Here is a 27,950-nt window from a genome sequence, read left to right as displayed (position 1 = left end):
TCTCTAATAAGTTTTGTCTGTGTGTGAAGACCCTGCAGAGGCGTTGTGAAAATCTGTGAATAAATGTTCCTAAGTGAAGTAAACTTCAACAGATTTCTTGTTCAGGAACAGGATTAAGAACCGCTGAACTATGTAATTTTTGAAACATGCAGCTGAACAAATATAGCTATCAAAATTAACATTGCTAATGACCCCCCAACTGTCAACAGTATTTGTCAATCAGCAACAAAGGGAAACGGAAGAGCAACAGCAGACCTGGTGTGAGAGTCTCCCCAGCTTTCAAGGTAAATTATTAGTTGTATCTGGCTGTTGGGTATGCTCAAATGAAAATGCTTTTTTGAAGTTTGTAAGTTATGGGGTAATGCCCTGTCACAATTACACATATTACAAGTGCAACTCCATCTTTTGCAGCTCCAGTGCGTGTGTCTGAGGCAGACCATTACGGAGATGGCTGGAGTGTTGATCCACCTAACACACAAGGTACAATAGCATAATCAGGGATGAGTAAATCAGAAAACACATTCACAGAATTTAAATGCAATATAAAACTGAATAACATCATATGTGTGTTCAATCCATAGAGCACACATTCTCTGTCCTGAGAACATCAGGGGACAACCAAGGAAGAACACGGAGTAAGATTACTGCACATAAATTCACTTAAGTAAATTTTACAATTTGACATCCCTCACTCAAATAGAGTCAGTCAACAGATCACAGTTCAAATTGCAATTGAAATGCACTTTACAGTAAAATAACTGCAAAATGATTTTTGGACAAATGTAGCCAGACTCAAGGCACTGGGATGACTCAAAATTACCCACCCTTGTTAAGATAGATTCTGAAATGAATGTGTCCCGCTGAGTGTGAAGCAGGCCTTAGTGTGTTAATTTGCAAATTTAACAAGTGAATCTTCCCTACTCCTCCTTCCTCAGCTCCAGTGGGCGTCTCTCAGGCAGAGCATCATGGAGCCGGTTGGGGTGTTGATCCACCTAACACACAAGGTAAAAGAGCATTTATTACAATAAGTAGGAGGAAACAAGACAGGCTTGTAAAAAACTGGTAGGGACTACACAAGCTTCCTCCTGGGTTAGTGGCATCACTAACCCTAAAAATTACATAAACCCTGACCCCGGGAACACATGTTGAGAATAGGAAGAGTTGTTGTAGTAGAGCACATTTGTGAGTCCGCTCAAGCTGTCGGATCCGTCTTTTCACATGCAATACAGTACTAACACAAATGCAATAGCAAGTCACTCTGTAGGCATCTTAAAACAGTTCCCACACAACCGATTTATAGATTATCATGACAGAATATGCTAATTGAAGATAGTTAACTCCACATCAGCAACATAAATTCATCAACTGACCATTCAGAAAAGTCCTTTTGCTCTACATGTTGTCACTTCTTTTTGAATCTCTCCATCTTTGTCCAAATCCAGTGTTTTATTATTTTCTGATATTTCAGTTAACTACACATTTACTAATTTTAGTGTGTGTTAACTTGTGTTGGAAACAAGCAAATCTTACCTACTCCACCTTCCTCAGCTCCAGTGGGCGTCTCTCAGGCAGAGCATCATGGAGCCAGCTGGGGTGTTGATCCACCGAACACACAAGGTAAAAGAGCATTACTTACAATAGAAAAGGGAGAGAAAAAAAAAACAGAAATCTTATTCACAGCACTTCAACAAAATCTAAAACTGTATATTTTATGATCTTTTCCACTCCATAGAGCACACATTCTCTGTCCTGAGACCCTCAGGTGATTGTGACCACCAAGGAAGATCACAGAGTAAGATAAGAAATAATGAAAATAAATAAAAACAACAAATAACTGACAGTGTCCTTACCAGACACAGGCTGCGTTTACACTTGGCATTAACATGCTTTCACAGTGATCCAATCAAGCAGATTGGATCATTAGCCAATCAGGACATGGCACATTTACATTTGTTCACATTAAGTGGCCACTGTATCTGAATAACCGATTGGATTTCTAAAGTGTTGTCAATTTTTTGTTGGCCATATGAGTGTAAAATTAATTTGAAGGAATATTAGACTGGTTCAAACTAAGCTTCTGTACTGTATATGTTTGATTTATGTTGTGTTTAGGACAAAACTTTTAATGAAGAGCATTTTGTTTATGTAATTAGGCTCTCTAAGTATATAAAATTTTGGATTTAAATTTATCGTCCAATATATCGTTATCGGCTTTCAGATATAAAAGAATTAATGGTTATCGGTTTCGGACAAAATTTTCATATCAATGTATCCCTATTTTGGAGAGCAACTACTCCTAGTCACCCCCTGTCATTTCAAAGATTTGTACAATAGAGAGCATGTCAAGTAGAAACGCTTTATCCATTTTGTGATTTTGCACCCATTTTGGGAGGTGCGTGCGCAGTCAGTAGTGAGGAGCCAGGCAAAAGTATAAACATTATACTTGTTTCAAACGGATTTGACAGAATCAAGTGACGAGACCAATGCTGCAGGGGGTGCCAGGAATAGTCACACTCAAATTTGGAAATATTAGAGTCCTAACTGTACTCAAAAGAGCACTGATGTACTGACTGGTGATTGTTGGTAATGCCAGTGTAATAATTAACAAATTAACCATACTGTTCTTATAAGAAGTGAACAAAAATCTGTTTTATGCTTTTCGTTTTTATATTTTAGTGTGTTAACTTGTGTTGGTAACAAGTGAATCTTACCTACTCCACCTTCCTCAGCTCCAGTGGGCGTCTCTCAGGCAGAGCATCATGGAGCCGGCTGGGGTGTTGATCCACCTAACACACAAGGTAAAAGAGCATTCATTAGGCATGAGGAAATCAAACACATTCACAACATTTAAAGACAATATATATATATATATATATATATATATATATATATATATATATATATATATATATATATATATATATATATATATATATATATATATATATATATATATATATATATATATATATATATATATATATATATATATATATAAATAAATATACACACATATAATTACATTATCTGTTCAATCAATAGTGCAAACCTTTTCTGTCCTGAGACCTTCAGGGAACCACCAAGGAAGAGAGGAGAGTATGTTTCCTACAAATTATATTATGTTATGCTGTTATGAAAATCATCATCAGCATTTAAGTTTTTACTTACCAAAATCCAGTCTTGAGTATTGTACCATGCAAGTCATTTATCGATTTAAATGATCTTCTGTATTGCAGCAAGGGCAATTCTGGAAACACTAGAAAAAATGGACATGAAGATCAACCACCTGACTTCACTTGTCCAGTCTCTAGTGGGAAACAGACGCATTCTACCGCAGATGCAGAATGACGAAGAGGATGACGTCTTTCCACTTGCATCTATTGAAGAGCTAGACCGGCTGGAACAAAGTTTAGTTGACAGAGGGTTTATGCAGAGAATGGTAAGAATCAACTGAATTTTCAACCTACAACTAATAATGAAATGTACTGTGCATATTTACACGCTTGTCAAAAGTCTGAGATTATCAAGATTGTAAAAAAAAAAGAATAATAATAATTAAAGAAGTTTCTTCTGCTCAGCAAGGCTGCAATTTATTTGATCAGAAATGCAGTGAAAACAGCAACAGTTAAATATGATTAAACCTTTCAATTTTAATATATTGTCAAATGTATTTTTTCTGATCAAAACTATATTTTCAGCATCATTACTCCAGTCTTCAGTGTTATATTATATTCTAATATTCTGTTTTTCTGATTGGTTAAAAGCAATTATTATTGGTGCTCAATTATTGATAATGGTTATTATCAATGTTAAAATAGTTTTTGCTGCTTCATAATTTTGAAGAAACGGTTATCCTGTTTTTAGGATTATTTGATGAACAGAAAGTTCAAATGAAAGTTCAAATGAACATAATTTATTTGAAATGTGAATCTTCTGAAATGTAATAAATGTGTTTGTCATTTTTTAACATTGCTGATTAAAATGGTTACTTACCTAAACTTTTGAATGTTTCAAAAAACTGTTCATCACAGTTTCCACAAAACTATGAAGCAGCACAACTGTTTTCAATATTGATAATAATCAGAAAGGTTTATTGAGCAGCAAATCAGCATAATGATTTCTGAAGGATCAAGTGCTGCTGAAAATTCAGCTTTGCAAAGCAGAAACTTCAAAATAGAAAACAGTTCTTATAGTCAATGAACAGACTTTCAAAAAACATTACAAAATAAGAATTATTCCAAACTTTTGACGGATACTAAGAAAAGTACAGAAGAGGTACATCTATATGCTCAAATATTACTTAAAATTTACCTGTTGAAGGTGAGGAGATTATCCATCAGTGGCGGGCCAACAATGAAGAAGACCGTGTGGAGAATCTGCTTCAAGGTCTTCACCACGAACGTCGCCAGGGAACTGAACTGGTGCGGGAGAGGAGACAAGCGGGGAATCAAGTCATCAAACGTCGGCTCACTCTTAATAGGCAAGTTCAAATGTTGTACAGATATGCATTAGATTTGATGGCGGGAAGTTAGCCAGTCAGGTACGTTAAGTACTTGCTAACATGTTCATGTGAGGTAATAATCAAACATGTGGTAATACCAACAGCAACGTGCCGTTTTCAAAAATAGCTAGCAATTATAATAGCTTGTTAAGAAATTAAAAATGAGGTTTAAACGTTCAGTTAAATAAGTATTGACCAACCACAGAAACGTGCTCGAAACAACGTGCTCACTACCTAACAGGTGATTTCAGTTAACATTACGTAATTTCAAAGTTATTACATAACCGATCACAAACGCAATTAGTATAAAAATATTTGATTTATAAGCCAATCTTTCCTCACAACTCGTCAGGACACATTCTCCACGCAGCTTCAGTAGTTTTACGTAAACTCACTCAGGAAGAGCTTGACGCATGAACTCTGCACGTTTGATATCTTTGACTTTGACCAATATATTCGGATAAAAAAAAAATTAAAGTGTCTTTTTTCTTTTTTATGCAGCTTCAGCCATGAGGAATCCCGTCCTGCTGTCGCCAACGGAAGCAGAGGCAGAGAAATACATCAAAGATTTCCTACGCTTGGCCCCAGGGAGGGTGTAATTTATGTTATTAATATTTGTGTATTGTAGTAATATAGAGTGTATTGTTTTATTTGAATAGCCATAGCGTTCTGTTAATGTGGCCTTTTATAATTAATTAAAAATGAATATAAATGATTAATTATAAATATATTGCCTATAATAAACGTATTTCTAAAAACGACAGCAAATGCGTGTTTTATTCTAGGTTCAGGAAAGCGTGGTTACTTCACGTGCACAAAACAACTTCTATAACTAACAGGTGATTATCATATCTAACCAATCAACATAACGTAATTTTAAAGATATAACCGATCACAAACGTCACACAATTAGTATTAAAAGTATATTCGTTTTATACATACCTCAAGCACATGTTTCCTCACAACTCGTCAACACGTCTTCTCCACGCAGCATCAGCAGCACGTGGTTTAATGTAGACTCACGCAGGAAGAGTAGCTATGTCCAAAGACAGGTAAAAGTCGGCTACATATTTACCGTGTTTGCAAGTATTTTTTAGAAGAAGCAGTCAAGCAACAGAGGAGGACAGCAGATTGTAAGTGTTTTGTTTTCTCATTAGATTTTAGCGCTGTTTATTGCCGTTGCTAGGAAACATTGTTTTGTTTGCAGTGTTTAACGTGGTAAACGCCTTCTGAAGTTGCGTTTGTTCTCGTACAGCGTGAACATTTGTAGTGGCTGTGTTTTATGGGAATTAATTTTGTTAATGGAAGGAATTATATATTTAAACGATGTCTGGGCTACATAAATCAGATGTCTTGGAGATGTATGGACATCTGATGAACATCTTTATAAGAGCGGATTGCCGACGTTCTAAATTATTTACGTCTTATTTACATAGCCTAGACGTCGTTCTAACAGCTGGCAAGGACGTCTCGGCGACGTAAAGCATATGAGCACACGCCCTAATATAAACGTCTTCCAGATGAAAACGACGACGTCACACAGATGTCTGCGCGACGTGCGTGTGCTATCTGGGAAGGCTAACCCATCTGGTCCGAGACAACAGAAAGAATACTGTGGCACAAGTCACACAAACGTATAATGATGGTAATGTGAAGAATGTGTCGCAATACACTGTTCATCGCACTCTTCTGCGTATGGGTCTGCGCAGGTCGATCCGCTGCGCCTCCTCATCACAACCCACATCACTTGAAGGATGTGGAGGATCAACAGGAGATAGGTATATAATATGATTTCTTTATTTATTGGTTCTTGTATATAGATAACTATGCATTGTTCCAGATAATCAAGGCCTTTTCACTTGAAAATGAAAGCATGTCGGTCTGTTGAAAGGCAGATCTCCAGGATTTAGAACCTTGATTAAAATTGTAGTTCATCAAGCACATTTGTACTTGAGTGTTCAGCTCACTTCACTCTTTTTTCTTTGTCTCCATCAGTTGTTCTGAGGATGTTGAGACTCAGAGGACTCAAATGGCATGTGATGTCATGGAGCATCCTGCGGTCAACAACAAGAGAAATAACTAAACTTTCACATCATATGCCGAAGGCCTTGTTCCCGTCATGTAGAGCTCTCGAAAAGACCCATCAGTCCCTCTTTAGAACATCAGCTCAATGTTTTCCTCCACCACACTACCGTCTACCACCTTTATTTGGAGAACAAAGAGCTTTTTACTCTCAAGACTCCTGAAGAAGACTGTGTACACGTTTGGTTGTGACGGTGCTTTTCGGAGGTGGTATTATTGGTACCTGGTGGTATGTGTACTGGGAGAAAGAACAGAGGATCCAGACACAGAGACTGGAGCAGTTGAGAAAAAAAAGGCTGTCGGACAGGGAGACTTCCATTTGTTGGATCACACAGGACAGCGCAGGACCAAACCTGATGAAGAATCTAAGGATTCTCAGTAGCAGCTGGTGTGTGTGTGTGTGTGTGTGTTACTTTAAGAGAGCAACCATACATATCTGTTGTTCTATTTTCTTTTGTTTGTATGAATATGATTGAATTTTATAATCATTACTCATTTGTGTAATTTATCATTTAATTTATTTATATTATTACTTGATTTACATGTTAAATGTTTTGTTAGATGTTTGTCTTCATGAGTAAAGAGAATGTCTCCATTTCAGTGTTTTTAACATCTCAGAATGATGTTTTGAAGCAGTAATTTTCCATTGCTTGTGCATTGGTATAATAACACGTTGGATTTGCACTGGTCAGACGAAGTCTGAGCATTTGAAACACATGCAACTAAGATTATTAAATAAATTATGTTGTTTTTATCATCATCATTATTTTGTCTCCTGCTTTTGCTCTTCCCTGGTTTTCTCTGGCAAACTCTAAGGCTGATAGGCTGTTAATAGTTTTGGATACTAGTAGAAAATACTTGCTGTTGACAGCTTTACTGGTTTTGGACACCAGACAGAACAGATATTTTTCACAGGATCCAGCATCCGGGGCTGGAGCTGATATTTCTGACGCAGAGATCTATACGATCTAATCAGAGACAAAAACACCCTAAATAGAAAATACTTTGGGTTACATGACACATCACAATACACTACTGTTTCAAAAGCTTTTGAAAGGAGTCTCTTGTGCTGACCAAGGCTTCAATTATTTTATATAAAATACAGTAAAATGTGTAATATTATAATTTATTGAATAATAATTTAAATATTTTTTAGAATCAAAATCTTTCCTGTGATGGAAAAACTGAATTTTCTGCATCTTTACTCGCATGATGCTTAAGAAATCTTATATGTTGACTGGGTGCCCAAGAAACATTTTTTTTTAATATATTATCAATGTTGAAAACAGTGCTGCTTAGGTTAATATATTTTTTTTTTCGAAACCATGATACATTTTTTTTCATGATTGAAATAGCAATCTTTTGTAACATTATAAATGCCTTTACTATCACTTTTCATCAATTGAATGCATCTTTGCTGAATGAAATAATTAATTCACACTTCAACTTCACACACGTACAAACGCAAAATTACATTTTCTAGAGAATCTGCTTTTGTACTTTCTGACAATGATGTGATTAAGGTCTGAAATGGAGGGGGAAAAATCAACAACAACAAAAACAGCATTCGTATAAATTACAACAACTACTCAGAGAAAGGTCTCAGGTTATTACCAGGATAAGTAGGTCCGTTCTCTAAGCTTACTATCCGCAGTCTCAACTCTAAAAAAATATAACGACTTTTAGATTCACAAGGAAAAATGTGGTCCATTTGTGTTTGTTTTTCTTGTGTGTTGGATGTAAAGCAGTGTATATTCTCTACAATTTCCATACCATAATAAATAAATAAACCTTTGAAATTTTACACATTTCTACTCAACTATTCATCTCATTTACTGTAAAAAATAAAGATTCAACTTTATCAACCTGCCATCTAGTGGCTTTTCGGCAACACCTTTAATGACGAATCTATCATTGTGTGTGTGTGTGTGTGTGTGTGTGTGTGTGTGTGTGTGTGTGTGTGTGTGTGTTTGTGTGTGTGTGTGTGTGTGTGTGTGTGTGTGTGTGTGTGTGTGTGTGTGTGTGTGTGTGTGTGTTTGTGTAACAAATATTAATACTTATTGCTAAATAATGTAATATGTAAAATATTTATATTTTATTTAAAGCAATCATTTTCACATCTCATCAAATTAAGCGATCAACGTTTTATGCCTTAAATGAATCTGCGACCTCGAAACACAAGTCTCACGCAGCTTGAATGTTGTACAATCTACATGTTGTCACCCGTCACCTATGGTTGTCACATGCGGAGCTCAATCTTGTATCTTGTAGTGAGGACAGACGACTGTAACTGTAGGGTTAGTAACATTTAAACGTGTTTTAACCGTGATTTTGCTTATATAACACGAGTCCTGTATTTCCACCGACCAAAGATAGTGGTTTAAATCTTTTTTGTCTCTCACAGAGCTAGCTTGCTAATATTGTCATTGACATGGAATACGTGTATTTCAGTGAGAGATTAAAATCCTTCGATGTTTTTATTTGTTTATTTTTATACCGTCTATTTCATATAACAAAACAAGATAAACTGCAATTATCAGTATTATAAAAAAATAAGACGAAAATTGTTTATTTATTTATTGGTTCTTCAGTGTCTATGGTGAATAAAGAGATTGCAAATGGGTTTTGTACACTCTTATATTCTTTCATAATACATACGGGTATAGGGGTGTTATTATAGTCCTGTTTCTGGAGATTTGCTTGCAGAGTTTAGTTCAAACCCTTAATAAACACCTGATGTACCAGATAATCAAGGTCTTTTCACTTGAAAATGAAAGCATGTCGGTCTGTAGAAAGGCAGATCTCCAGGATTTAGAACCTTGATTAAAATTGTAGTTCATCAAGCACATTTGTCCTTGAGTGTTCAGCTCACTTCACTCTTTTTTCTTTGTCTCCATCAGTTGTTCTGAGGATGCTGAGACTCAGAGGACTCAAATGGCATGTGATGTCATGGAGCATCCTGCGGTCAACAACGAGAGAAATAACTAAACTTTCACATCATATGCCGAAGGCCTTGTTCCCATCATGTAGAGCTCTCGAAAAGACCCATCAGTCCCTCTTTAGAACATCAGCTCAATGTTTTCCTCCTCCACACTACCGTCTACCACCTTTATTTGGAGAACAAAGAGCTTTTTACTCTCAAGACTCCTCTAAAACTCCAAACTCCGGCTCGTTGGCAGGGATCAAACTGCGTACACGTCTGGTTGTGACGTTGCTTTTCGGAGGTGGTATTATTGGTACCTGGTGGTATGTGTACCGGGAGAAAGAGCAGAGGATCCAGACAGAGAGACTGGAGCAGTTGAGGAAAGTGGCAGTCGGACAGGGAGACTTCCATCTTTTGGATCACACAGGACAGCGCAGGACCAAACGCGACTTCCTGGGCCGTTGGGTTCTCTTGTACTTTGGCTTCACCCACTGCCCAGATATCTGCCCCGATGAGCTGGATAAAATGACCAATGTGGTGCGTATTCTGGATAAAGACCCTAGCCTGCCCCCTGTCCAACCACTTTTTATCACTGTTGACCCTGAGAGAGATGACGTGGCTGCTATGGCCAAGTACGTGAAGGATTTCCATCCACGGCTGGTTGGATTGACGGGCACTGCGGAGGAAGTGAAGCATGCAGGACGGGATTATAGGGTCTATGCCAGCGCTGGTCCTAAAGATGAGGATGGGGATTACATTGTGGACCACACCATCATCATCTACCTGGTAAATCCAGACGGACTCTTCCTGGACTACTACAATAGAATGAAAAATGATGCCCAGATTGCTGAGAGTATACGCAATCACATGAAAAAATATGTTAAATTATTTCCAGATTAAGCTGAGGAGAAATATGCATTTGCACAATAAAAGCTCTATTTTACAAGGATGATCAACCGCATCCTAGTTCCTTATTTGCATTATTAACTGCAAGTAAATAAAACTATTAAAAATTGTTTTTTGTAATTTAAATAAAACTAAAAATATAAATAATAGATGGAAACTTTAAAAATGAGAAATGTTTGAAACTAACTGGAATAAGTTTAAATTCTTAAATGAAAACTGAAAATATTAAAATAAAAGCTAATTCAAAACATTCATAAATACTATAATAGTATAAATTATTAGAAGTGTGTTATTTCTTTAAACACAGGATGTGCCGTCAATTAAAACTGTACATATAATAGCACAAAACGAGGAATGTTATACAACACAAACTCACAAAAATCCAGAAACAGATGTCATACTTCTCACTGCTAAATGTTTGTGGCATCTGATTTTAACTTGCATCAAACACATAATGACATTTTGCAGCACTAGTTTTTATTTTTATAAAAATGGCGTAGAAACTGTACAGACAGTTTACCTGGAGATGAAGTGTCCAGAATGCATATAAAACAGACAATTGTACAGACTTATATCATAATTTTACACATGAAATATGACATTAGCTTCTTAAAATGAAAAGCAGGTCTCATTTGGATTGCAGTTTGTCAAAACATCAGTTATTTCTTCATCTCGGGACTCAGATTCATCCATGCGTGTTTAAAGACCAAATTCATATGCAAGAGCAGTGCTAAATATCAGTATACATGTTTGAATTACGAGACCAAAATGCCTAGATAGAAAAGCATAGAAAGTCTTTGTGTGATTTTTATCTCTTTGATGTTGTCTGTGATAAAGAGCTGCTGTTTGGGGCCAAAGGGAAGAAATGATAAGCAATAAACAAAAGTAAAAGGTCAGGGAATATCTGTAGCAGAAGGTGCGTTGTAGGTTTTGAGACGTTCATGAGCCCTCTGTGTAGTCAGTAATGTGAGTTCCATTGTATCTACGCAGTCTTCAAGTCCCTCCTTCTTGTCAATCTCCACTGTGTAATCATTGGCCTGTAATAGAAAAGTGGCGTCAGGTCATAAACTGACATTTTTGTTTTAAAAGATGACATTTTATCTTAAATGTACAGAGCCCTGCACATTACATGCAGACAAAAATATATATACAGTGGCCACGAATTAAGAATTCGTTCACTCGTTTCAGTTAAATCGTGGCCAGCAGTCATTGCTCTGTGTACCAGCTTTACTCACCAGCTGTAGCGCAGCCAGCATATATCTGCAGGCTTCTGTGTTCTCCTTGCCTTCGACAACGAAGGCAAACGATTTTTTCATCCCCACGCTAGAGAGTGCCTGGACAATTCTGTCTCCATACTCATGGATGTCAAAAGCAAGACGGGTCTCCTATACACAAAAATTGCAACTGGTATTTCTCTATATTTATTATTATGCTGTACATTTTTGGAAACATTAGAATCAGTCACATCATGCCACATTACCTGGGCAGCAAGATGAGGGTTGATTCCATCCTCCCACTCTTTGACTCTTCGAGACAACGCCGTCTCCTGCGCATACTTCTGAGAGTTCACCAGAAACAGATCCTACATACAGAGAAATCAGAATGAATATACTACCACTGTCCAATTAATGTAGCATTATTCTGATGGAAATCAGTTGTAAGCTCTCATACCACACTCTTCTTGACCAGATCTTCATAACTCATCCGGCTCATATGCAAGTCTTGGAAAATTTGCTCCTGTTCTCCGAGGTGATCCGCAGGTTCAAGTTCATCAACAAAGTCGTCATGTTCCTGATCTGAAAAGTCCTCACCTGAATAAGATTTAAGGAATACCACAAAATGTTTATGTTTGGTACATTTTAAACAATATTTCTATGATCTATTTCAATTCATTAACATTGCAGGGGAATAAAAATCTAGGGTTGGATGATTTTAAACGCATGCATGTTAGTGTGTGCATCTCACCCTCTACATCTGGATGCCGGACCACCTCGACCTGGTCCTCAAGGTTCTCTGGTTCCAAGTAAGTTTTCTTTAACTCCTCATCGGAGACAAAAACACCCTAAATAGAAAATGCCTTGGGTTACACGACACATCACAATACAATACTGTTCAAAAGTTTGGGGATTGGTAAGATTTTGATAGAAGTCTCAAGGCTTCATTTATTTGATATATAAAATACAGTACAAACAAATAGATAGGAATAAATTACACTTTAAAATATATTAGTATAGAAAACAGTTAATTGTAATACTATTTCACAATATTACTTTTAACTGTTTTCTATACTAATATTTTAAAGTGTAATTTATTCCAAAGCTTAATTTTCAGCAGCCATTACTCTAGTGTCACATGACCCTTCAGAAATCAATCTAAAATGCAGATTTGGTGTTCAAGAAACATTTCTTTTTCATATCAATGTTGAAAATAGCTGTGCTGCTTAATATATTTGCAGAAACTGATTCATTTTTCTTCAGGATTTTTGATGAAAAGGACAAATCAAAAGAACAGCATCTATTTGAAATAGAAATCTTTTGTAACATTATAAATGTCGTTACGGTCACATTTAGCAATTTAATGCATCCTTGCTAAATTAAAGCATTATTTCATAGAACTATTTTTTTACTGACATCCACTTCACGCACGCACAAACACAAGATTGTACTTACCCTTTTCCTGAGAATCTGCTTCTGTACTTTCAGACGCTGACCCATTTTACTCACAAAGATGTAATTAAGGTCTGCAATAAAAAATATATATACATTACAACAATATATACAAATATATTTATTTTATATAACACAACGCCTCAGATTGTTACCAGGATAAGTAGGTCCATTCTTAAGCTTGCGATCCGCAGTCTCAACTGTAAAAGAAAATAACAACTTCTCTTAGATTCACAAGAAAAATATGTAGTCTATTCCTTTTCAACAGCCTGATAAAAATAACTTACAAGCTTTAGAGTACCAGCTGCCAAAGTCCTGCAGTTTTGAAGGACCCTTCCTCTTCCTTTTTCCAGACTCTTCAAGACCTGCTGGCACTTTATAACACTTGCCTAGAGAGCAGAGAAGAAAATAAAACTCCAAACAGCAAAAAGTCATATTGAAAAAGAATAATTAATTGAGTTATTTTAAGCTCAATACACCTATCCTGAGGGACATCAGATTGAGCACACACCTATTTTGAGAGGTTTGTCCTCCCCAAACACAGCATATGAGTCGTGCCATTTCCAAGGGTCCACACTTTCCTAGAATATGCACATGCAATTGTTTTGTGAGGCCATGATTATGACAACATGAAAGGATAATTTAACAGGCACTACATGTGAACATGGTTACTTAATTAAGTGTACGTGATGAAAAGAGAGCATTTTAAGTCAGTGCAGCACTCTATACCTTGGGTTGCTTAGGTTCCTCTGAAACTGGCTGTACTTCAGGTCTCGGTCTCAGCATCCTCCCCTCACTCAGGCCCTAGAACAAATAAAAGGGAAAAAAGTTTACATTGAACAGAGCTTTTCTTGAATGCCAAACATAACCGTCAACATTCAATCACAAAGTGTTCGGGTACCTGATGCCTTTCTACCCACTCTTCAGACTCCACCTCCATCCCCTGATCTTCCAGTGGAGGAAGAACCTCAGCGCCACCATCTTCTTCATCGTAACCACCATCAACCTCAGCAACCCCTTCTAAACACCAGATAACATTAATTAGATAAAAACAAAATAGACCAGCGTGTGCGAATTCGTTAAGTCTTGAAATAGGAATATGGTTTAGGCACCCATCATTCAAAAGTTTGGGGTCAGTTCAGTAAGATGTCTCACTCCTCCATAGGCTGCTATGTGACCGAAACTTGCTGGCCCAGAAAAGTTATTAAAGAGATCGTTAATATAGTCCAAGTGACTCCAGTAGCTCAATCTTAAGTATATCAAGCGACGAGAATACTTTTTGTGCGCAAAAACAAAAATAACGACTTTATTCCACTATTCACTTCCTTCTCTCTGGACCTCTAGTTGGTTCGCGTAGTGTTTTTGCGCAGCGCGTCTGTGTTGCACGTCACCACGTAGGCTCACTATTGGCCGACGCCGGTCATGTGTGTGATGCGTGATGACGTGCAACACAGACGCACAGCGCAAAAACACTACGAGGCCCAGAGAGAAGGAAAAGAAAAGTGGAATAAAGTCGTTATTTTTGTTTGTTTTTGCGCACAAAAAGTATTCTCGTCGCTTGATATACTTAAGATTGAGCCACTGGAGTCACTTGGATTATATTAACGATCTTTTTAATAACTTTTCTGGGCCAGCAAGTTTCGGTCACATAGCAGCCTATGGAGGAGTGAGACATGGCTCAGATTTCATCAAAAATATCTTAATTTGTGTTCCGAAGATGAACGAAGGTCTTACGCGGTTGGAACAACATGAGGGTGAGTAATTACTGACAGAATTTTCATTTTTGGGTGAACTAACCCTTTAAATTATTTTTGAAAGGAGTCTCTTATGCTCATCCACCAAGGCTGATTTATTTGATATTAAATACAGTAAAACCAGTAATATAGTGAAATATTGCTATAATTCAAGAGCTGGTTCAGTTATTGGTCTTAACCCAGATGTATTGGAGGTGACTGTGAAGAAGAGGATAAGTTCGAAATTGAAAATTGTCCTGCTTTTTGAAGGCCATCCACTACACAATTTGTTCAAAGGACTCAGAAGCTCTTTCAGTGAGCGATTGGTTATGCCTCGGTGCTCTAGTGAGCGCATGAGAAGGTCTTTTGTTCCCACAGCAGTCAGATACTTTAACGAACACTGTTAATTATTGAATATTATCCTTGTCTTTTATAGTGTTTGTATTTTATACTTTTGAACTGTGAAATTGAATCTTTCTTTAAATTGTGTCTCCTAATCAGGTTTTATTAGTCTCTTAATGCAGAATTATTTATTTGTCTGTTAGCTGTGTATTGTGTTTGATGGCTGTATGGTTGGTGGCAAACCAGTTTCCCTACCGGGATTAATAAAGTTTTTCAATTCAATTCAATTCAATTCAAATTCAATTAATTAAAATAACTGTTTTCTACTTTAATATATTTTAAAATGTAATTTATTCCTGTGATGGCAAAGCTGAATTTTCAGTTCAGTTACAGTTCTTATTATTATCAATGATGACAACAGCATTTTTGTGACAATTAGTGGTATTTTTTTTGTAAAATAAAAAATGACGCAAAGCAAAACATTGGTACAGATTGCCACACACAAGAAGTCTGTGTCCTCACCTGTCTGTAAAGGCACAGGTGCATGTACAGAGAAATTGTGCTGGATTTCTGCAACCTCCTTGAGGAAGTGAGCATGGGAAGAGCCCAGACGCATCAATCCCGCTTCATCCGTGGTGAAATTATTAATCCGAAAATCCTTACAGCTGCCAAGAAGCTCCCCTTTATGACTAGAGGATAACGATTAACAAACATTTGACTTCTTTTAAGTACAAACATAATTTCCTGCAACTAAGCCAGACAATATTCTCCTGAAGAGCAAGAGGACTGAACTGGTACTGCTGGGCTGTACGACCAATCATATTATAGATGGAACAGTGTAAAAGTGTGCAAACTTTTTATTTGTCTGTGTGGTGTCTTTACCTGAGAAGGGGGTATTTCTGTTTCTCATGTGATTCGGCAGGAATGAGAGACTCAGGAGGGAGACGGATAATCTTCACGGGCTAAAGAAGAATAAGGAATAATTAGACCCAGAAAAAAGCACACCAATTGCTATGCAAGTTAAGCAAAACAACACCTTAATCTGCAGAACATTTACAAAGTTAGTAATATTACTTAATATCATAAGCATATCTCATATTTAAATCTTACTCAGTCAAGACAGACAAAATAAGAATAATGTTGAAGTTCAGTTTAGCCATTAAATTGTAGAAACAAAAACTTTGACGGGGAGCAACCCAACTCACCTCTGTTGTATCTTTCATTGTTATATTCTGAGAGTTGACATTCTCATCCTGTTCAATCTCATCAAACTGCATAAAAACAAACATTTTTACTCACAGATTTATAAAACGTTAGGTTGTGTTTAGGGTAACAAGTGTTAATCCTCATTTACACACCTCACAATCGTCGCCCTCATTCCCTGAATGGGCTTTTTCTTGGTTACCATCTGATGAAGAACCTTGTTTATCACGTCTGTTGAGATAAACACAAATAGCATGTCACAAACCAATCCAACAGAATAAACGGAAATTTGAGGTCAAAGGCAATAACACCTACTTCTTGTTTTTGTTAGAGATGTAGTCCAATGTTTGAAACACCAGAGTGTGAAGGAGCTCCACCTAAATATCCGGAATAATATTGTAAAGAAAAAAGTGTCCCTCTTAAATCTATGTTAATTTCATAAAACATTTTACAGTACGGTTTCATTAGTTAATGTTGAATAACATCAAATAACATTAAAGCCAATTCCAACTCTGAACCAACATACAAAACTGCCAAATTTTCCAAATAGTGTGTAATCTGTAAATTAAATTAAGTAACTAAGTAAATAAATAAGTGATCATACCTAAAACATTTCCTTACAATATTAAGCTATATGAGAGCTAGATGTCTTGTTTAAATTACTTATTATATGGAAAATCACTAAACTTATATTTTAGTGAAATGAATTACTGTATTACACACATAAAGCATCATTTACCTTTCTGCCATAGATGCATGTTGATCCTTGAATTAAAAGTGCAGCCTCTGCAAAGTTCATCATGGTTTTCCCACCATCAAATGAAATGGTCATCTGGTCCAGCTGTCAAAAACAGCAACAATATGAGACTCTGGGATAGAAAAAAAGGCACATTTAAATCATTGAGATGGTGCTTGATCTCAGTGTGTTTTCTCACCTCCTCAAGATACTCTCCGAGCTGGCTGGCCAGGTCAATGTCCCAGTTCTTGGTGAGGTCCCGCAGGGGTTGCAGCAGATGGGCATATCTCGTCTCTGCAGAATCCATGGCCATGAACTTCCAAAACACCCTGTAAATGATCGTTTTAACAGGCATTATGGTTCATTTTTATCATTCATAATAGCAAATAACTGCCATCCACCAAAAATATTAAGAATGCTTAAAAGTGATTATATTTTGAATAGTAAAAGAACATGGCATGTTGTATTTGAATAGCAAAGCTTTGTTTTACTATGGTACTGTACAGTCACAGACAAAGAAAACTAGTTTACATAACATTATGTTGTTTTTACAGTCACAGTAAAGTGTAAACAGGAGATTTGCTAGCTGTATAACTACTAGCATAAAATAGATCTGTATTATTACTATTAACATTACATTTGAAGTTTATTATAACCACTCAGATTCACTGCTACACTGTAAGTTATATTTAATTTAAACCGTTTAAGCATAGTAACAGCAATGACGCTCCAGCGAAACGATAATAAACATCAAAATGCTCACCTTTAGTAACTTACGCGAATAATCAACGGCTGCTAAATAAAAAATATACTCTTATTTGTGTATTTCTGAAAATTATAGCGTTTGTGTCACTAAATTGTGCAAAAAAATAAATAAAAAAATCTACACTTTGGTGAAAAACCGCTAGGAAGTCATTTTTGTTTTTGCCGCGTGCGTGACGTCAAACAGTAGTCAGGACGACTGCTGATCCACTGCCCCCTGCCGGTCTGGAGGCCTATCGTGTGTATCGTTTATAGTTTTATTGACCACATTTATCACAACTCTCATTTACCACATTTATTCCATTTTCAGGTAGACCAAAGGTAACTAATTTGTGATTTATTAGAATATGCTTTATTTTTCATATATTAAAAAAAAAAACCAGAAAGAAAATAAAATGTGGTCACACAATTTAACAATTAAAGCGTAGGTCAAATGGTTTATTTATGTATTTAAAAAAATAGCGGTAACAATTCTTTGCACTTCACAAATTTTTTATGTTGTTTTTTTGCAATAGTTCAAGTCAACTTTACATCCTTCTCCATATTGCTACTTTACACTGTGAGGGTCTTCGATGACCAGAAGAGGAGGCTATAAGGCAGTCAGAATGATCAACTTCTTTAACCCCAGAGATGTATAACCAAAGCAAAAAAAAAGTTAACAATTACAGAACAGGATTTTAGGATTATTTAATAATATTTCATAGCAATCTCATTTATTTCGTTCTCAAATTTTTATTTTTCGATACATTTCACATTCGACACAATCTCTCAACCCCTTACCAACTGTTTCCCGAGATTACATCCTTGCTGGCCTGTAATTTTCATAAGATATTGCAAAATAGTATCTATCCGCATGCGTAGGCTATACACTTATGTAAAAACATGTAGGATATAGACACTAACTTAGGCTACTAACTAACTACAGTTTTTCTCAGTCGCTTTGGTGCATTTCTCACATCACTATTTACATTTGCACAACAGTTAGTTCAACCTCCACAACATTTAGTCATTTGTGCACATCATAGTAGCAGTTTCTCATTCCTTCCAACAAATTGCAAATGCTTTTGGACATGCATCAATTGCTTTCATACAACTCTCTGCTGTTTTATAACATTATCATTTGCTTATGTCATGTCAGTCAAAATTAACTATACTTGTGAATGCTGAATAGTCATTCCATATAAAACTAATAGTCCTCATTTCATTGCTTGAGTCATTACATACAAAAATGTTGAACTAGTTGTCAAAATCTGTCATTTAAAAAAAAAAAAAATCCTGAAAAAGTCTCCTAAATTGAACAATTTGCAATTGAGCAAGAGATGATATTCGCTGGGATGTAGATGAAATTATGTGACTAGACAGAGAGGAACGTCTGGGTGTGCATGAATGATTACAGTCCTATGTATGTTGTATGTTCAGTTCCAATACAGTATATAAGGCCTACTGCAATATTGTGTACAGTTGTGCACAGCTCTACCCAAAGGGAGTTTATGTTTGTTGTAAATAATGGTGTATTTTTTCTTTTGCACAATGCTGTGAACAAATTAGAACTGCAAAGAGCATACAGTAAAAATGTGAAACATACATATATTCAGTGTCTTGTACTCAGTTACCTCATAAATACAGTAATGTGTAACTTTACTGTATTTTTTCAAATGGCTGTGCAAATAGTATTTAGTGCTGTATTGAGCATTTTCAGGTAGTCAAAACATGACTAAGCCATTTGACTATCTTGTTCATAAACGATGGTGTCAGGACTTTTTATTTTGATGACACTGACACTTTCATTGACATAAATACTTGATTTTGAGGAATGGGCTATCCATTTTGAGCAAGTGACACGCTTTCGCAGGTTATCAACTAGGTTTTGCAGTTTGTACTAATTGTTTTGAGAACTGCATTAACTGTTGTGCAAATGTAAATAGTGTTATGAGAAATGCACCAAAGCGACTGAGAAAAACTGTAAATTACTGTAATAGCCTAAATCAATACAATCCACTGCTTTGACTTCCATTTAGGGAAGGGAGATAGGCTATTCAGTCAACAATATGGCATTATTGGGGCCAGATCTTAAAAAACATATTCAGAGCATCTTAACGAGTATTTGATCATTTTAAGATGGAGGCAAGATATTACATTTCATAGATAGATAGATAGATAGATAGATAGATAGATAGATAGATAGATAGATAGATAGATAGATAGATAGATAGATAGATAGATAGATAGATAGATAGATAGATAGATAGATAGATAGATAGATAGATAGATAGATAGATAGATAGATAGATAGGTAGATAGATATAAAGTACATGGATGTAAGTGGGTGGAGCAGCCTCCTTCCACTTTACTGACTTGTGTAACAAGGAAGAAAAAACAATGAATTTTGCTAATAACTAATAACCAGGGGCAATTCCAAATAATGCTGTATAGAGGATCTGGCTCTGTGCTGCAGAACTGCTGAAAAAGCCTTAAAAACATATCCAGAACATGTGAACATAGACATATAGGCCTATTATACATGGGGCCAGTTCCAGGGTAGATTTTAGCTAATTTAATTTAACATATATGAGCCTTATGTGTGTAGGCTACTTTAAATGATTTCAAACTGAATAAGCAAGAACACATTCCAATGTATCTGAGATTGGATCTTCCTTCCAGGTTCTCTTAATTTGATCTAAAGAAGAGGATGTTCAGCCGCAATTTCATTCGTTTTAAAAGCGCAAATAATTGGTTTAACGTGACCTTGTCCCTAAAATTAACAAGAAACAATTTGTCTCCATGAGAGAAGCAGCCTGTAGCCCGAGCAAGGTCATCTGAGGCATCAGACATAGGCTACAGTCACCTGACTCACCTCTGCTATAATCCACTGTTGTCTTTAGGGACTGTAATGCCTCTTACACATGTGGGAAGGTTCTGCCAATTATATTTATAGACATTCTTAACATAGGCCTAATGAATTTTAAACTACAACTAACTAAACTATATATATATATATATATATATATATATATATATATATATATATATATATATATAGGCTATACCAAAAATCACATCAACAGCATACTGTATATATATATGTTGATGTGATTTTTGGTTTTCACATACAGGTTAAATACAGCTTTTTATAATTATGTTTTGTCATAGGCAATAAATTCCTGGTTTAAGGTGGCACTTGTCACGCTGTGACTCGCTCACGGATCTTGAAAAGCAACAGCTGTAAATTCCTTTTTAGTGAATTCTATTTAAAAAAAAGCCAATCACAGATGTTTTAAAAAATAAATAAACATATAGAAAGAAAGAATAAACAATAAAAAATAGGCTATATTTGGGGTGTGCAACATTGGACGTATGGCAATTGTCCGTCTCTTGTATTTCATTGCTTTTATATAGCCTAAAGAAATTACAAATAGCGTATTATGGTAATATTGAAAAATATTCTTTACATCAAAAGGCATATAAACATAATAAAATTAAATTAAATTAAAATTACATGTAGCGTGGATTGTGATAAATATATGTGTCTTATCAAAACAAACAAATAAACAAAAACAACAATATAGCTATTTGACACGACCTTAAGAGAGCGCTCGCGTTTCTGACCACGTGATACGATTCCTGGAAAGTTCCTGGAAATTAGTCTTTTGTATACCAGTCATTTTAAATGTGGATTAAGTCGTTAACGACGAGCGCACACACATACACACACACACACACACACACACACACACACAAAGCAGAAAAAAAGATTCGTTGGAATATCGCTAAACTGCTGGAGAAAGTAATTATATGTGTCCTGCTCGCTTGGCGCGCGCTTTACGCGTTTGGACGTTTGTAGACAGAGTGGAGTGTCGCTGCCGAGACAATCAATGCGAATACAAGGAAAAACGCGTCCCGACCTGCTGAGCATCAGGGCGAGCTGGTCGTCTGACAGTGAACCGATCAGTGTTTCCCATTAATAAATGATGGGTCTAAATCATGGTGCTATTGAACGTCTGTAACGCGAAACGCGCTGGACTTAATTGCTTATTGCTTTCACTTAGACAAGAGGTAAGTGATGTGCGCTTTCTCCGACTGTCGCTTTTCGGGCTCAAGTTTATGTTCAAAATATGTTCTTCTTTATTTATTGTGCTTCATTATGTCTCAGATAGCAGCTACATCAAAGGATTCGCGCATGTAGAAGTATTTTAATTTACACGTTTTGTAGAAAATACTTTCGTTGATCTTATTTGTCACACTATCATTTACCAGGAGCTGTCAATGCAGTTTCCTAGGAAAGCCAGTTCTGCGTATTTGCCGTCTCTTAAAGGCAGCCTTTGTTTTGTATTCCTCATGCACGTGCGCAACGAACCATTCACTCGAAATAAGGACGGAATATTTTATAACGTTTATGAAGCTCATGTTTATGAAGTTAACGTTTATGAAGTTTATGACAATTGTCATTTCGTTATTTTATCCAATTAAAAAACAACAACAGAACAAAATAATAGCATTTATGGCTGACCTTTGTATTATTCAAAGGAGATTAACACGGAATGACCACTTTGATGTATCACTTTATGCGTGTATTTCAAATAACCAATTAGAAATGAGCTGCAGGGGTGAAATCGCTTTCAAATGCGAGCACCACCCTCCTGGGTGAGGTGACAGTAGAAGCTGTAAGGCTGTAGCCAAATTTAAAGGATTTACTGGACAAAAACAATTTGGAGGTAAGAAGAAAGAGTAATTTCAAATATTCCTTATAACTTCTTTTGCGATCATGATAATGTAGCCTATGTTAAATGGCAGAACTAAAGCATTCACACAAGCTTTTCGTCTAGGTTACGTGTTAAAAACTATAAATAAAAAAAATGTCTAAATAGACGGGAAGGGTTGAAACATGCACTTTCCATTCTGCTGGACACACAAATATTGAACAAAATAGAAGAGTGTTGCTACACTTACCATAATTGTTGTGAGTGACTAACATGCACACACTGTCTGTACTGTGTTTAGCTTAACTTAGCTGCTGTCTGTGTTTAGTGAATTTCTATTTGTTTCAAATTGTATGTTATTTTTAACGTTTCCTAAGTGGACCAGGTTGAATTAAAGGGGTCATGAATTGAGAAATACAATTTTCCTTGATTTTTGGACATGATAAAAAGTTGTATGGAAAAACATCCTGTAAGTTTCAGAACTCAAAACTTCCCTGTTAGTCCAAAAACAGCTTTTATTGAAAGCAAGCTCCAAAAAATGACTAGTTTCAGATTCTGTCACATTATGACATAATAGTGTGATCTAAGGGGTTGTTCACAGAGAATGCATTTTTCCAATCCAATGCGCTACTTTTCCATTGTTTTTCAATGTAAACACGCGCTCTGCGGACGAATATTGCTGTTTATGCGTCATAAAATCAATCCTAAACCGCCAACTTCACATTGTTTCTCGATAGTAGCATGAAAATAATCTGCTATTTAAATTGTGATTAAATTATATACAGAAAGCAATCAAAGAACCCTCCCTTTATAATCGCTGGAGCTGTCAATGATTGAATTCTGGACTCTCGCTAAAACGCTGTCTATACTGCACAATGAATTTCTTATTTACATCAAATCAATGCGAATATAAGGAAATGACGAGATCACTGCATTCATGCGCTCAACAGACATGTCTGTCATAGGCTGCAATGCAACCTTTCATGCCTTATCACAATTAGCTCTACAGCTGTAATAGTAAAAACGTAGTAATAGCCTATTGTTTCAACAGAGTTCCACATGTAATAGCCTACTTATTTCATATGCAAAGATGCTAGCCAATCATATCAGTGTGCGTTTACATTTAACTCTCACATCGGACACGCCCCTTCCATCATAGGGCTAAAACCAGAGTCGAAATGGCCTTTTATTTCTAAATGATGGCAATTTTTGATGTAAAAATCGTATAACATTATAAGTGCACCCCAGGAAACATTATAAAATTATATAAAAAATGCAGTTTTAAATGTTTAAAAGGAAATGCGGGTGATGTGGGATCATGATGGTTTGATTACCACAAAAATTTAAAACGACCACGTATAGTGTTACAAACAGGTGGAAGATTGTAACAATAGCACTCTTTGTAGGCTATTATTCATTAATTTACACAGTTCAGAGATAAACAACTTTAATTTCCAGTTTTAGCCTATATGGGAATATTAACAACGTTTGAAAGACAAAATAGCGTCATCGTTACAGACCTTGAAACAAAACATGTTACAACACATGTTATATTCTCTTTAATAGGCTAATGTAACACATTCTGTCGTCTAAAACATATATGTATTTTTCAGATCCGCGCAGCCAAACAAAATCCACGGGCGCTTTGGAAGACTTCTCACATGTTTTGGTTGATTGTAAGAGTCAGTCGTCTTTGAGGGATAATTATAGACATTGACTGGATGCAGAACGCGGTTCTCCAATGACCTGTCACTCATCCGACTCCACGGAAAGCATCGAGAATGAAAGAAGATCGCAAACCGAAACCCAAGTCACGGAGTCCGGACAGAGTCGCATTGCCACTGCCATGAGAGACCTTAAAAACACTGGTAAACGTTTACTGCTCGTTTCCATACTCTATTCATTTGTTCCTGTACCACTGACTGGATTAATGTTGTAGGCTACAAACACAGCCACAGGCAGTGATTCATATAGCCTACATAACAAACTAATCATTATTTTAAATGCGTCGAATGTGATGTTAAAAGTGATAATAGCGAAGATTTAAAGTGATAATTAACCCTCTTGAAGGTCGTTTTTTAGAGTTTGTTGATGTTTTCAAAGCAGCTTCATTTTTTGAATGTCATATGGTTGAAAATGTTGCTTCAGGACTGCTGTTTATTTATTCATTTATGTGATGTAATTTGCATCTAGTGTGTTTTTTGGTGTTGTTATATGAGAGAAATATAAGAGAGGTGAATGTCAACAAAAAAGTAAGCCTAAAAACGAGTAATTCGTTTTTCCTTAAAGGGGCAATTTTCATCACCTTTGGATTTTTATATTTAGTATAATTTTTTTTAGCCTTTTTATGTCAATACTCAATGTCAATTTAATAAATGCATTAATCCATATAAGGAGATTGGGAATATGTGTAATAAAATGAATTCAAGACAGTATTAAGAATTATTACAAATACCTTTCTGTGGCATTTTTCCCACAAACCCCCCTTTCTGACCCTGATATGAAGTATGTAAGTGAATGCAATGCAAGTAGGAACTACGTGAATTTCCTGACAAAAGCCTTTACTGTTTACATTTTCTGTTTGCTTTTGTGCAACAAAAGAGTGACATTATCATGTCTGTGAAGCTTTTGTTATGTTTCCTGGCCTGGCTAGAACATGTGCCCTCAATTGCTTATGTCCCTTTCTGGTTTCAATTGCACAAACACATTCAGTCCAGCACTGCACTGTATATAAAAGAAAAGCAAGATACAGTAATTAAAATGCTGCAACGAGATCCATTTTTATGTTTGTTTGCTGCTGAGAAAAAAAACGATTTGAGTAGCTTTTTTGGGAACATCTCTCAAGCATCTGCCTGTAAAAAAATGTCAAGTACTCCCAAGATGAAATAGTCAGATGGTCTAGTTCAGTATTTCAGGAAAGATGCGTCATTTTTGTTGACGTATTTGCTGTGTTGTTTAGTCCTGCTGTGCCACAGTTGCCATAATGTTTTTAATTAATGTTAATTTAACAGCTCATTTGGGAAGTGCTTGGTTTTTGCTACATTATTAGATGCAAATTAGTCATGGCTTTGTAAGCATGTCCTTTGAGGGAAACATTATGCGTCTCATATTACACAAGCAAACGACTGAAACAAATACTGTGGAACAGGATACGTATGACCATCTGTGTGTCTTCTTTTCTTGGAAGCAGGCTGGTATTGGGGCAGCCTGACAGCCAACGAAGCCAAGGAGATCCTGCAGGACACGTCGGAGGGCACGTTTCTGGTCCGGGACAGCTCTCAGAGGGACTACCTTTTCACCATCTCCGCCATGACATCTGCGGGACCAACCAACCTGCGTATTGAATACAAGGACGGCAAGTTCAAGCTGGACTCTGTGGTGCTGGTCAAGCCCAAACTCAAGCAGTTCGACAGCGTCGTCCATCTCGTGGAGCACTACGTGCAGCTGTCCCGGACGTCTTGTAAGGACAGGACTACCCCTCTCGCCCCATCCAATGGCACAGTGCAGCTGCTGCTCACTACTCCGGTGTACACGGCCACACCGTCTCTGCAGCATCTGTGTCGTATTGCCATCAATAAAACCACACGGCGAGTACAAGAACTTCCTTTGCCTAACCGGCTGAAGGATTACCTGACAGACTACACCTATAATGTATAGAACCGTGTGAACGACAATGACCATAAGTGCTGTGGTTCTATGGATCATAGACCCAGTGATAATGGGGTGCTAATGTCCAGTTTAGGATCATTTATTTGCCTGGGAGGGCTCCTTGTGCCCAAGGACTACTTTAATGTGATAGTTCAGCCAAAAATGTAATTAATTACTCACCCACATGTTGTTCCAACCCAAACCAAAACCATGTTGTTTGATGTCCTTTCTTCTCTGGAACACAAAAGAAGATATTCTGTTTAATGAAAGTCAATGGAGACCAAAACAACACTGCACTCCATTGACATATCAAAATAGACATTTTTCAAATAGACATCTTCCATGTTCCACAGAAAGTCTTACAGGTTTGGGATATCATGAGGGTGAGTAAACAATGACATAATTATCATTTTTGGGAGAACTATCCTGATAATACGAAAAATATCATAACAATGTTAAGTGTCCTTCATTGAGCACCTGACAAGTTTATGGCCTGTAGATATTCTACGGTAAATTTTTAAAGAGCGAGTGAGCGGCATGTGTGAGGCACACTGACCTACACCGAAATCTGTGGGTTTGTAACAGTTATATGCCTCAGATGTACAGAACACCTCAAGGTGTGGTAGTGAATAAAATGAACAACTCAACCTCATGTTGTTCCAAACTCGATTTTCTTTCTTCTTTGGAGCACAAAAGAAGATATTAAGAAGAATGTTGCAGCTGTTTTTGTCCATATGTTAAAATCAATGGGGTCCAAACCTGTCAAGCTCAAAACTAAGGAAAAATAGGTACACTCTTAAAAATAAAGGTTCCAATATTTTTTATTTTTAGAAGAACCATTTTAGGTTCCCCAAGAACCTTCCAGCGAGCAGTTCTTAAAAGAACAATTTTGGTCTTAGTGTGAATCATAAAAACATTTTTCCACTAAGAACCTTTTGTCCAATGGAAAGCTTACATGGATGTGTTAAAGGTTCTTCATGGAACCATTTAAAGAACCCTTATTTTTAGTATGAAGTGAATCCATTCAACTCAACTGGAATATTCTAAGTCTTCTGAAAGTTTAGGCTATTTTACTTTCACATCATTGATCAAAGCACGCATACATATCAACCAGTGACAGGACGTCAACTGGTGTCAAACCTCAGATGTTAACTGACATTTGAGGTATCTTTTTTTGTGCTCCACAGAAGAAAGAAAGCCATATGATTTTGGAACAGCATGAGGGTGAGTAAATGATTACAGAATTTTCATTTTTGGGTGAACTATTCCTTTATAGGTGTCTGACATGTTTTGCATCTTGTGTTTGTGTCATGGGAGTTTGTAACTGAATGCTTTTTGAGTATGTTTTATTTGCTCATTATCCATGTTATATTTTTGTACTGTAGTCATAGATGATCATTTGATGTCATGGTTGCCCAAGGAACTGCTGGGAATTGGCAAGTACCTTGCGATATGATATACTGTATATCCTAATGTGTCATCATGATAATGTTATACCTACTGGAAAATTACAGTTAAAAAAAGCCCTTTAAAAAACATATATTACTGTTCAAAAATTTGGGGTTATATATATATATAGTGTATTTATACTGTATATTATTTTATTTTTTACTTTTATTCAGCGAATTGATCAATGTGTCAGTAAAGAAATGAATAATGTTACAAAAGATGTTCTTTTGAACTTTCTTGTCATCAAAGAATCCTGAAAAAATGTAGCCTATTGTAGTTTCCACAATAATATTAAGCAGCAC

The 27,950-nt window shown here is 36.3% G+C and overlaps 3 protein-coding genes across 8 annotated transcripts; 2 read left to right on the top strand and 1 right to left on the bottom strand.

The window, feature by feature from the left end:
* The first annotated feature begins 8,763 nt into the window (after positions 1-8,763).
* Positions 8,764-10,675, top strand: sco2 (synthesis of cytochrome C oxidase 2). The gene is made up of 2 exons (XM_081363090.1): positions 8,764-8,880; positions 9,484-10,675. The coding sequence occupies exon 2, from the start codon at positions 9,495-9,497 to the stop codon at positions 10,404-10,406; it is 912 nt and encodes a 303-aa protein (XP_081219216.1). The 5' UTR covers positions 8,764-8,880; positions 9,484-9,494; the 3' UTR covers positions 10,407-10,675.
* On the bottom strand, positions 10,628-22,835 carry ncaph2 (non-SMC condensin II complex, subunit H2). 5 transcript variants are annotated; one of them, XM_081363085.1, is made up of 19 exons: positions 17,856-18,080; positions 17,292-17,421; positions 17,096-17,197; positions 16,672-16,733; positions 16,512-16,587; positions 16,359-16,424; positions 16,036-16,115; positions 15,676-15,842; positions 13,980-14,098; positions 13,808-13,882; positions 13,590-13,659; positions 13,366-13,467; positions 13,234-13,278; positions 13,082-13,152; positions 12,378-12,474; positions 12,084-12,223; positions 11,893-11,994; positions 11,648-11,797; positions 10,628-11,449 (listed from the first exon to the last, which is right to left on the bottom strand). In XM_081363085.1, exons 2-19 carry the CDS (start codon positions 17,403-17,405, stop codon positions 11,306-11,308), a joined length of 1,782 nt encoding a protein of 593 aa, XP_081219211.1. In that variant the 5' UTR covers positions 17,406-17,421; positions 17,856-18,080; the 3' UTR covers positions 10,628-11,305. The 5 variants fall into 5 exon arrangements, with proteins under 5 accessions (XP_081219211.1, XP_081219213.1, XP_081219212.1 ...); XM_081363087.1 differs by lacking the exon at positions 17,856-18,080 and adding an exon at positions 22,802-22,835 and having other exon boundaries at positions 10,869-11,449; XM_081363086.1 differs by having other exon boundaries at positions 10,869-11,449; positions 17,870-18,081.
* On the top strand, positions 21,504-26,969 carry socs2 (suppressor of cytokine signaling 2). 2 transcript variants are annotated; one of them, XM_081363093.1, is made up of 3 exons: positions 21,504-21,907; positions 24,165-24,419; positions 25,742-26,969. In XM_081363093.1, the coding sequence occupies exons 2-3, from the start codon at positions 24,293-24,295 to the stop codon at positions 26,206-26,208; spliced, it is 594 nt and encodes a 197-aa protein (XP_081219219.1). In that variant the 5' UTR covers positions 21,504-21,907; positions 24,165-24,292; the 3' UTR covers positions 26,209-26,969. The 2 variants fall into 2 exon arrangements, with proteins under 2 accessions (XP_081219219.1, XP_081219218.1); XM_081363092.1 differs by having other exon boundaries at positions 25,739-26,866.
* The last annotated feature ends 981 nt before the right edge of the window (positions 26,970-27,950 follow it).

This window comes from Scardinius erythrophthalmus, assembly GCF_964197995.2.
Source record: "Scardinius erythrophthalmus genome assembly, chromosome: 4".
NCBI classification, from domain to species: Eukaryota; Metazoa; Chordata; class Actinopteri; order Cypriniformes; family Leuciscidae; genus Scardinius; species Scardinius erythrophthalmus.
The sequence above is the reverse complement of the archived record's forward strand: the minus strand, read 5'-3'. Positions and strand labels throughout refer to the sequence as shown.

What these genes read in the sequence shown, in the direction of transcription:
- sco2 (XM_081363090.1), top strand. Translation starts at nt 9,495, where the DNA reads ATGCTGAGACTCAGAGGACTCAAATGGCATGTGATGTCATGGAGCATC.
- ncaph2 (XM_081363087.1), bottom strand. Translation starts at nt 17,405, where the DNA reads ATGGCCATGGATTCTGCAGAGACGAGATATGCCCATCTGCTGCAACCC. An exon ending in CATGCATCTATGGCAGAAAG is followed by an intron (nt 16,734 to 17,095) that starts GTAAATGATGCT and finishes CCGGATATTTAG; the next exon opens with GTGGAGCTCCTTCACACTCT. An exon ending in GGACAAACCTCTCAAAATAG is followed by an intron (nt 13,468 to 13,589) that starts GTGTGTGCTCAA and finishes TCTGCTCTCTAG; the next exon opens with GCAAGTGTTATAAAGTGCCA.
- socs2 (XM_081363092.1), top strand. Translation starts at nt 24,293, where the DNA reads ATGACCTGTCACTCATCCGACTCCACGGAAAGCATCGAGAATGAAAGA. An exon ending in GAGAGACCTTAAAAACACTG is followed by an intron (nt 24,420 to 25,738) that starts GTAAACGTTTAC and finishes TTTTCTTGGAAG; the next exon opens with CAGGCTGGTATTGGGGCAGC.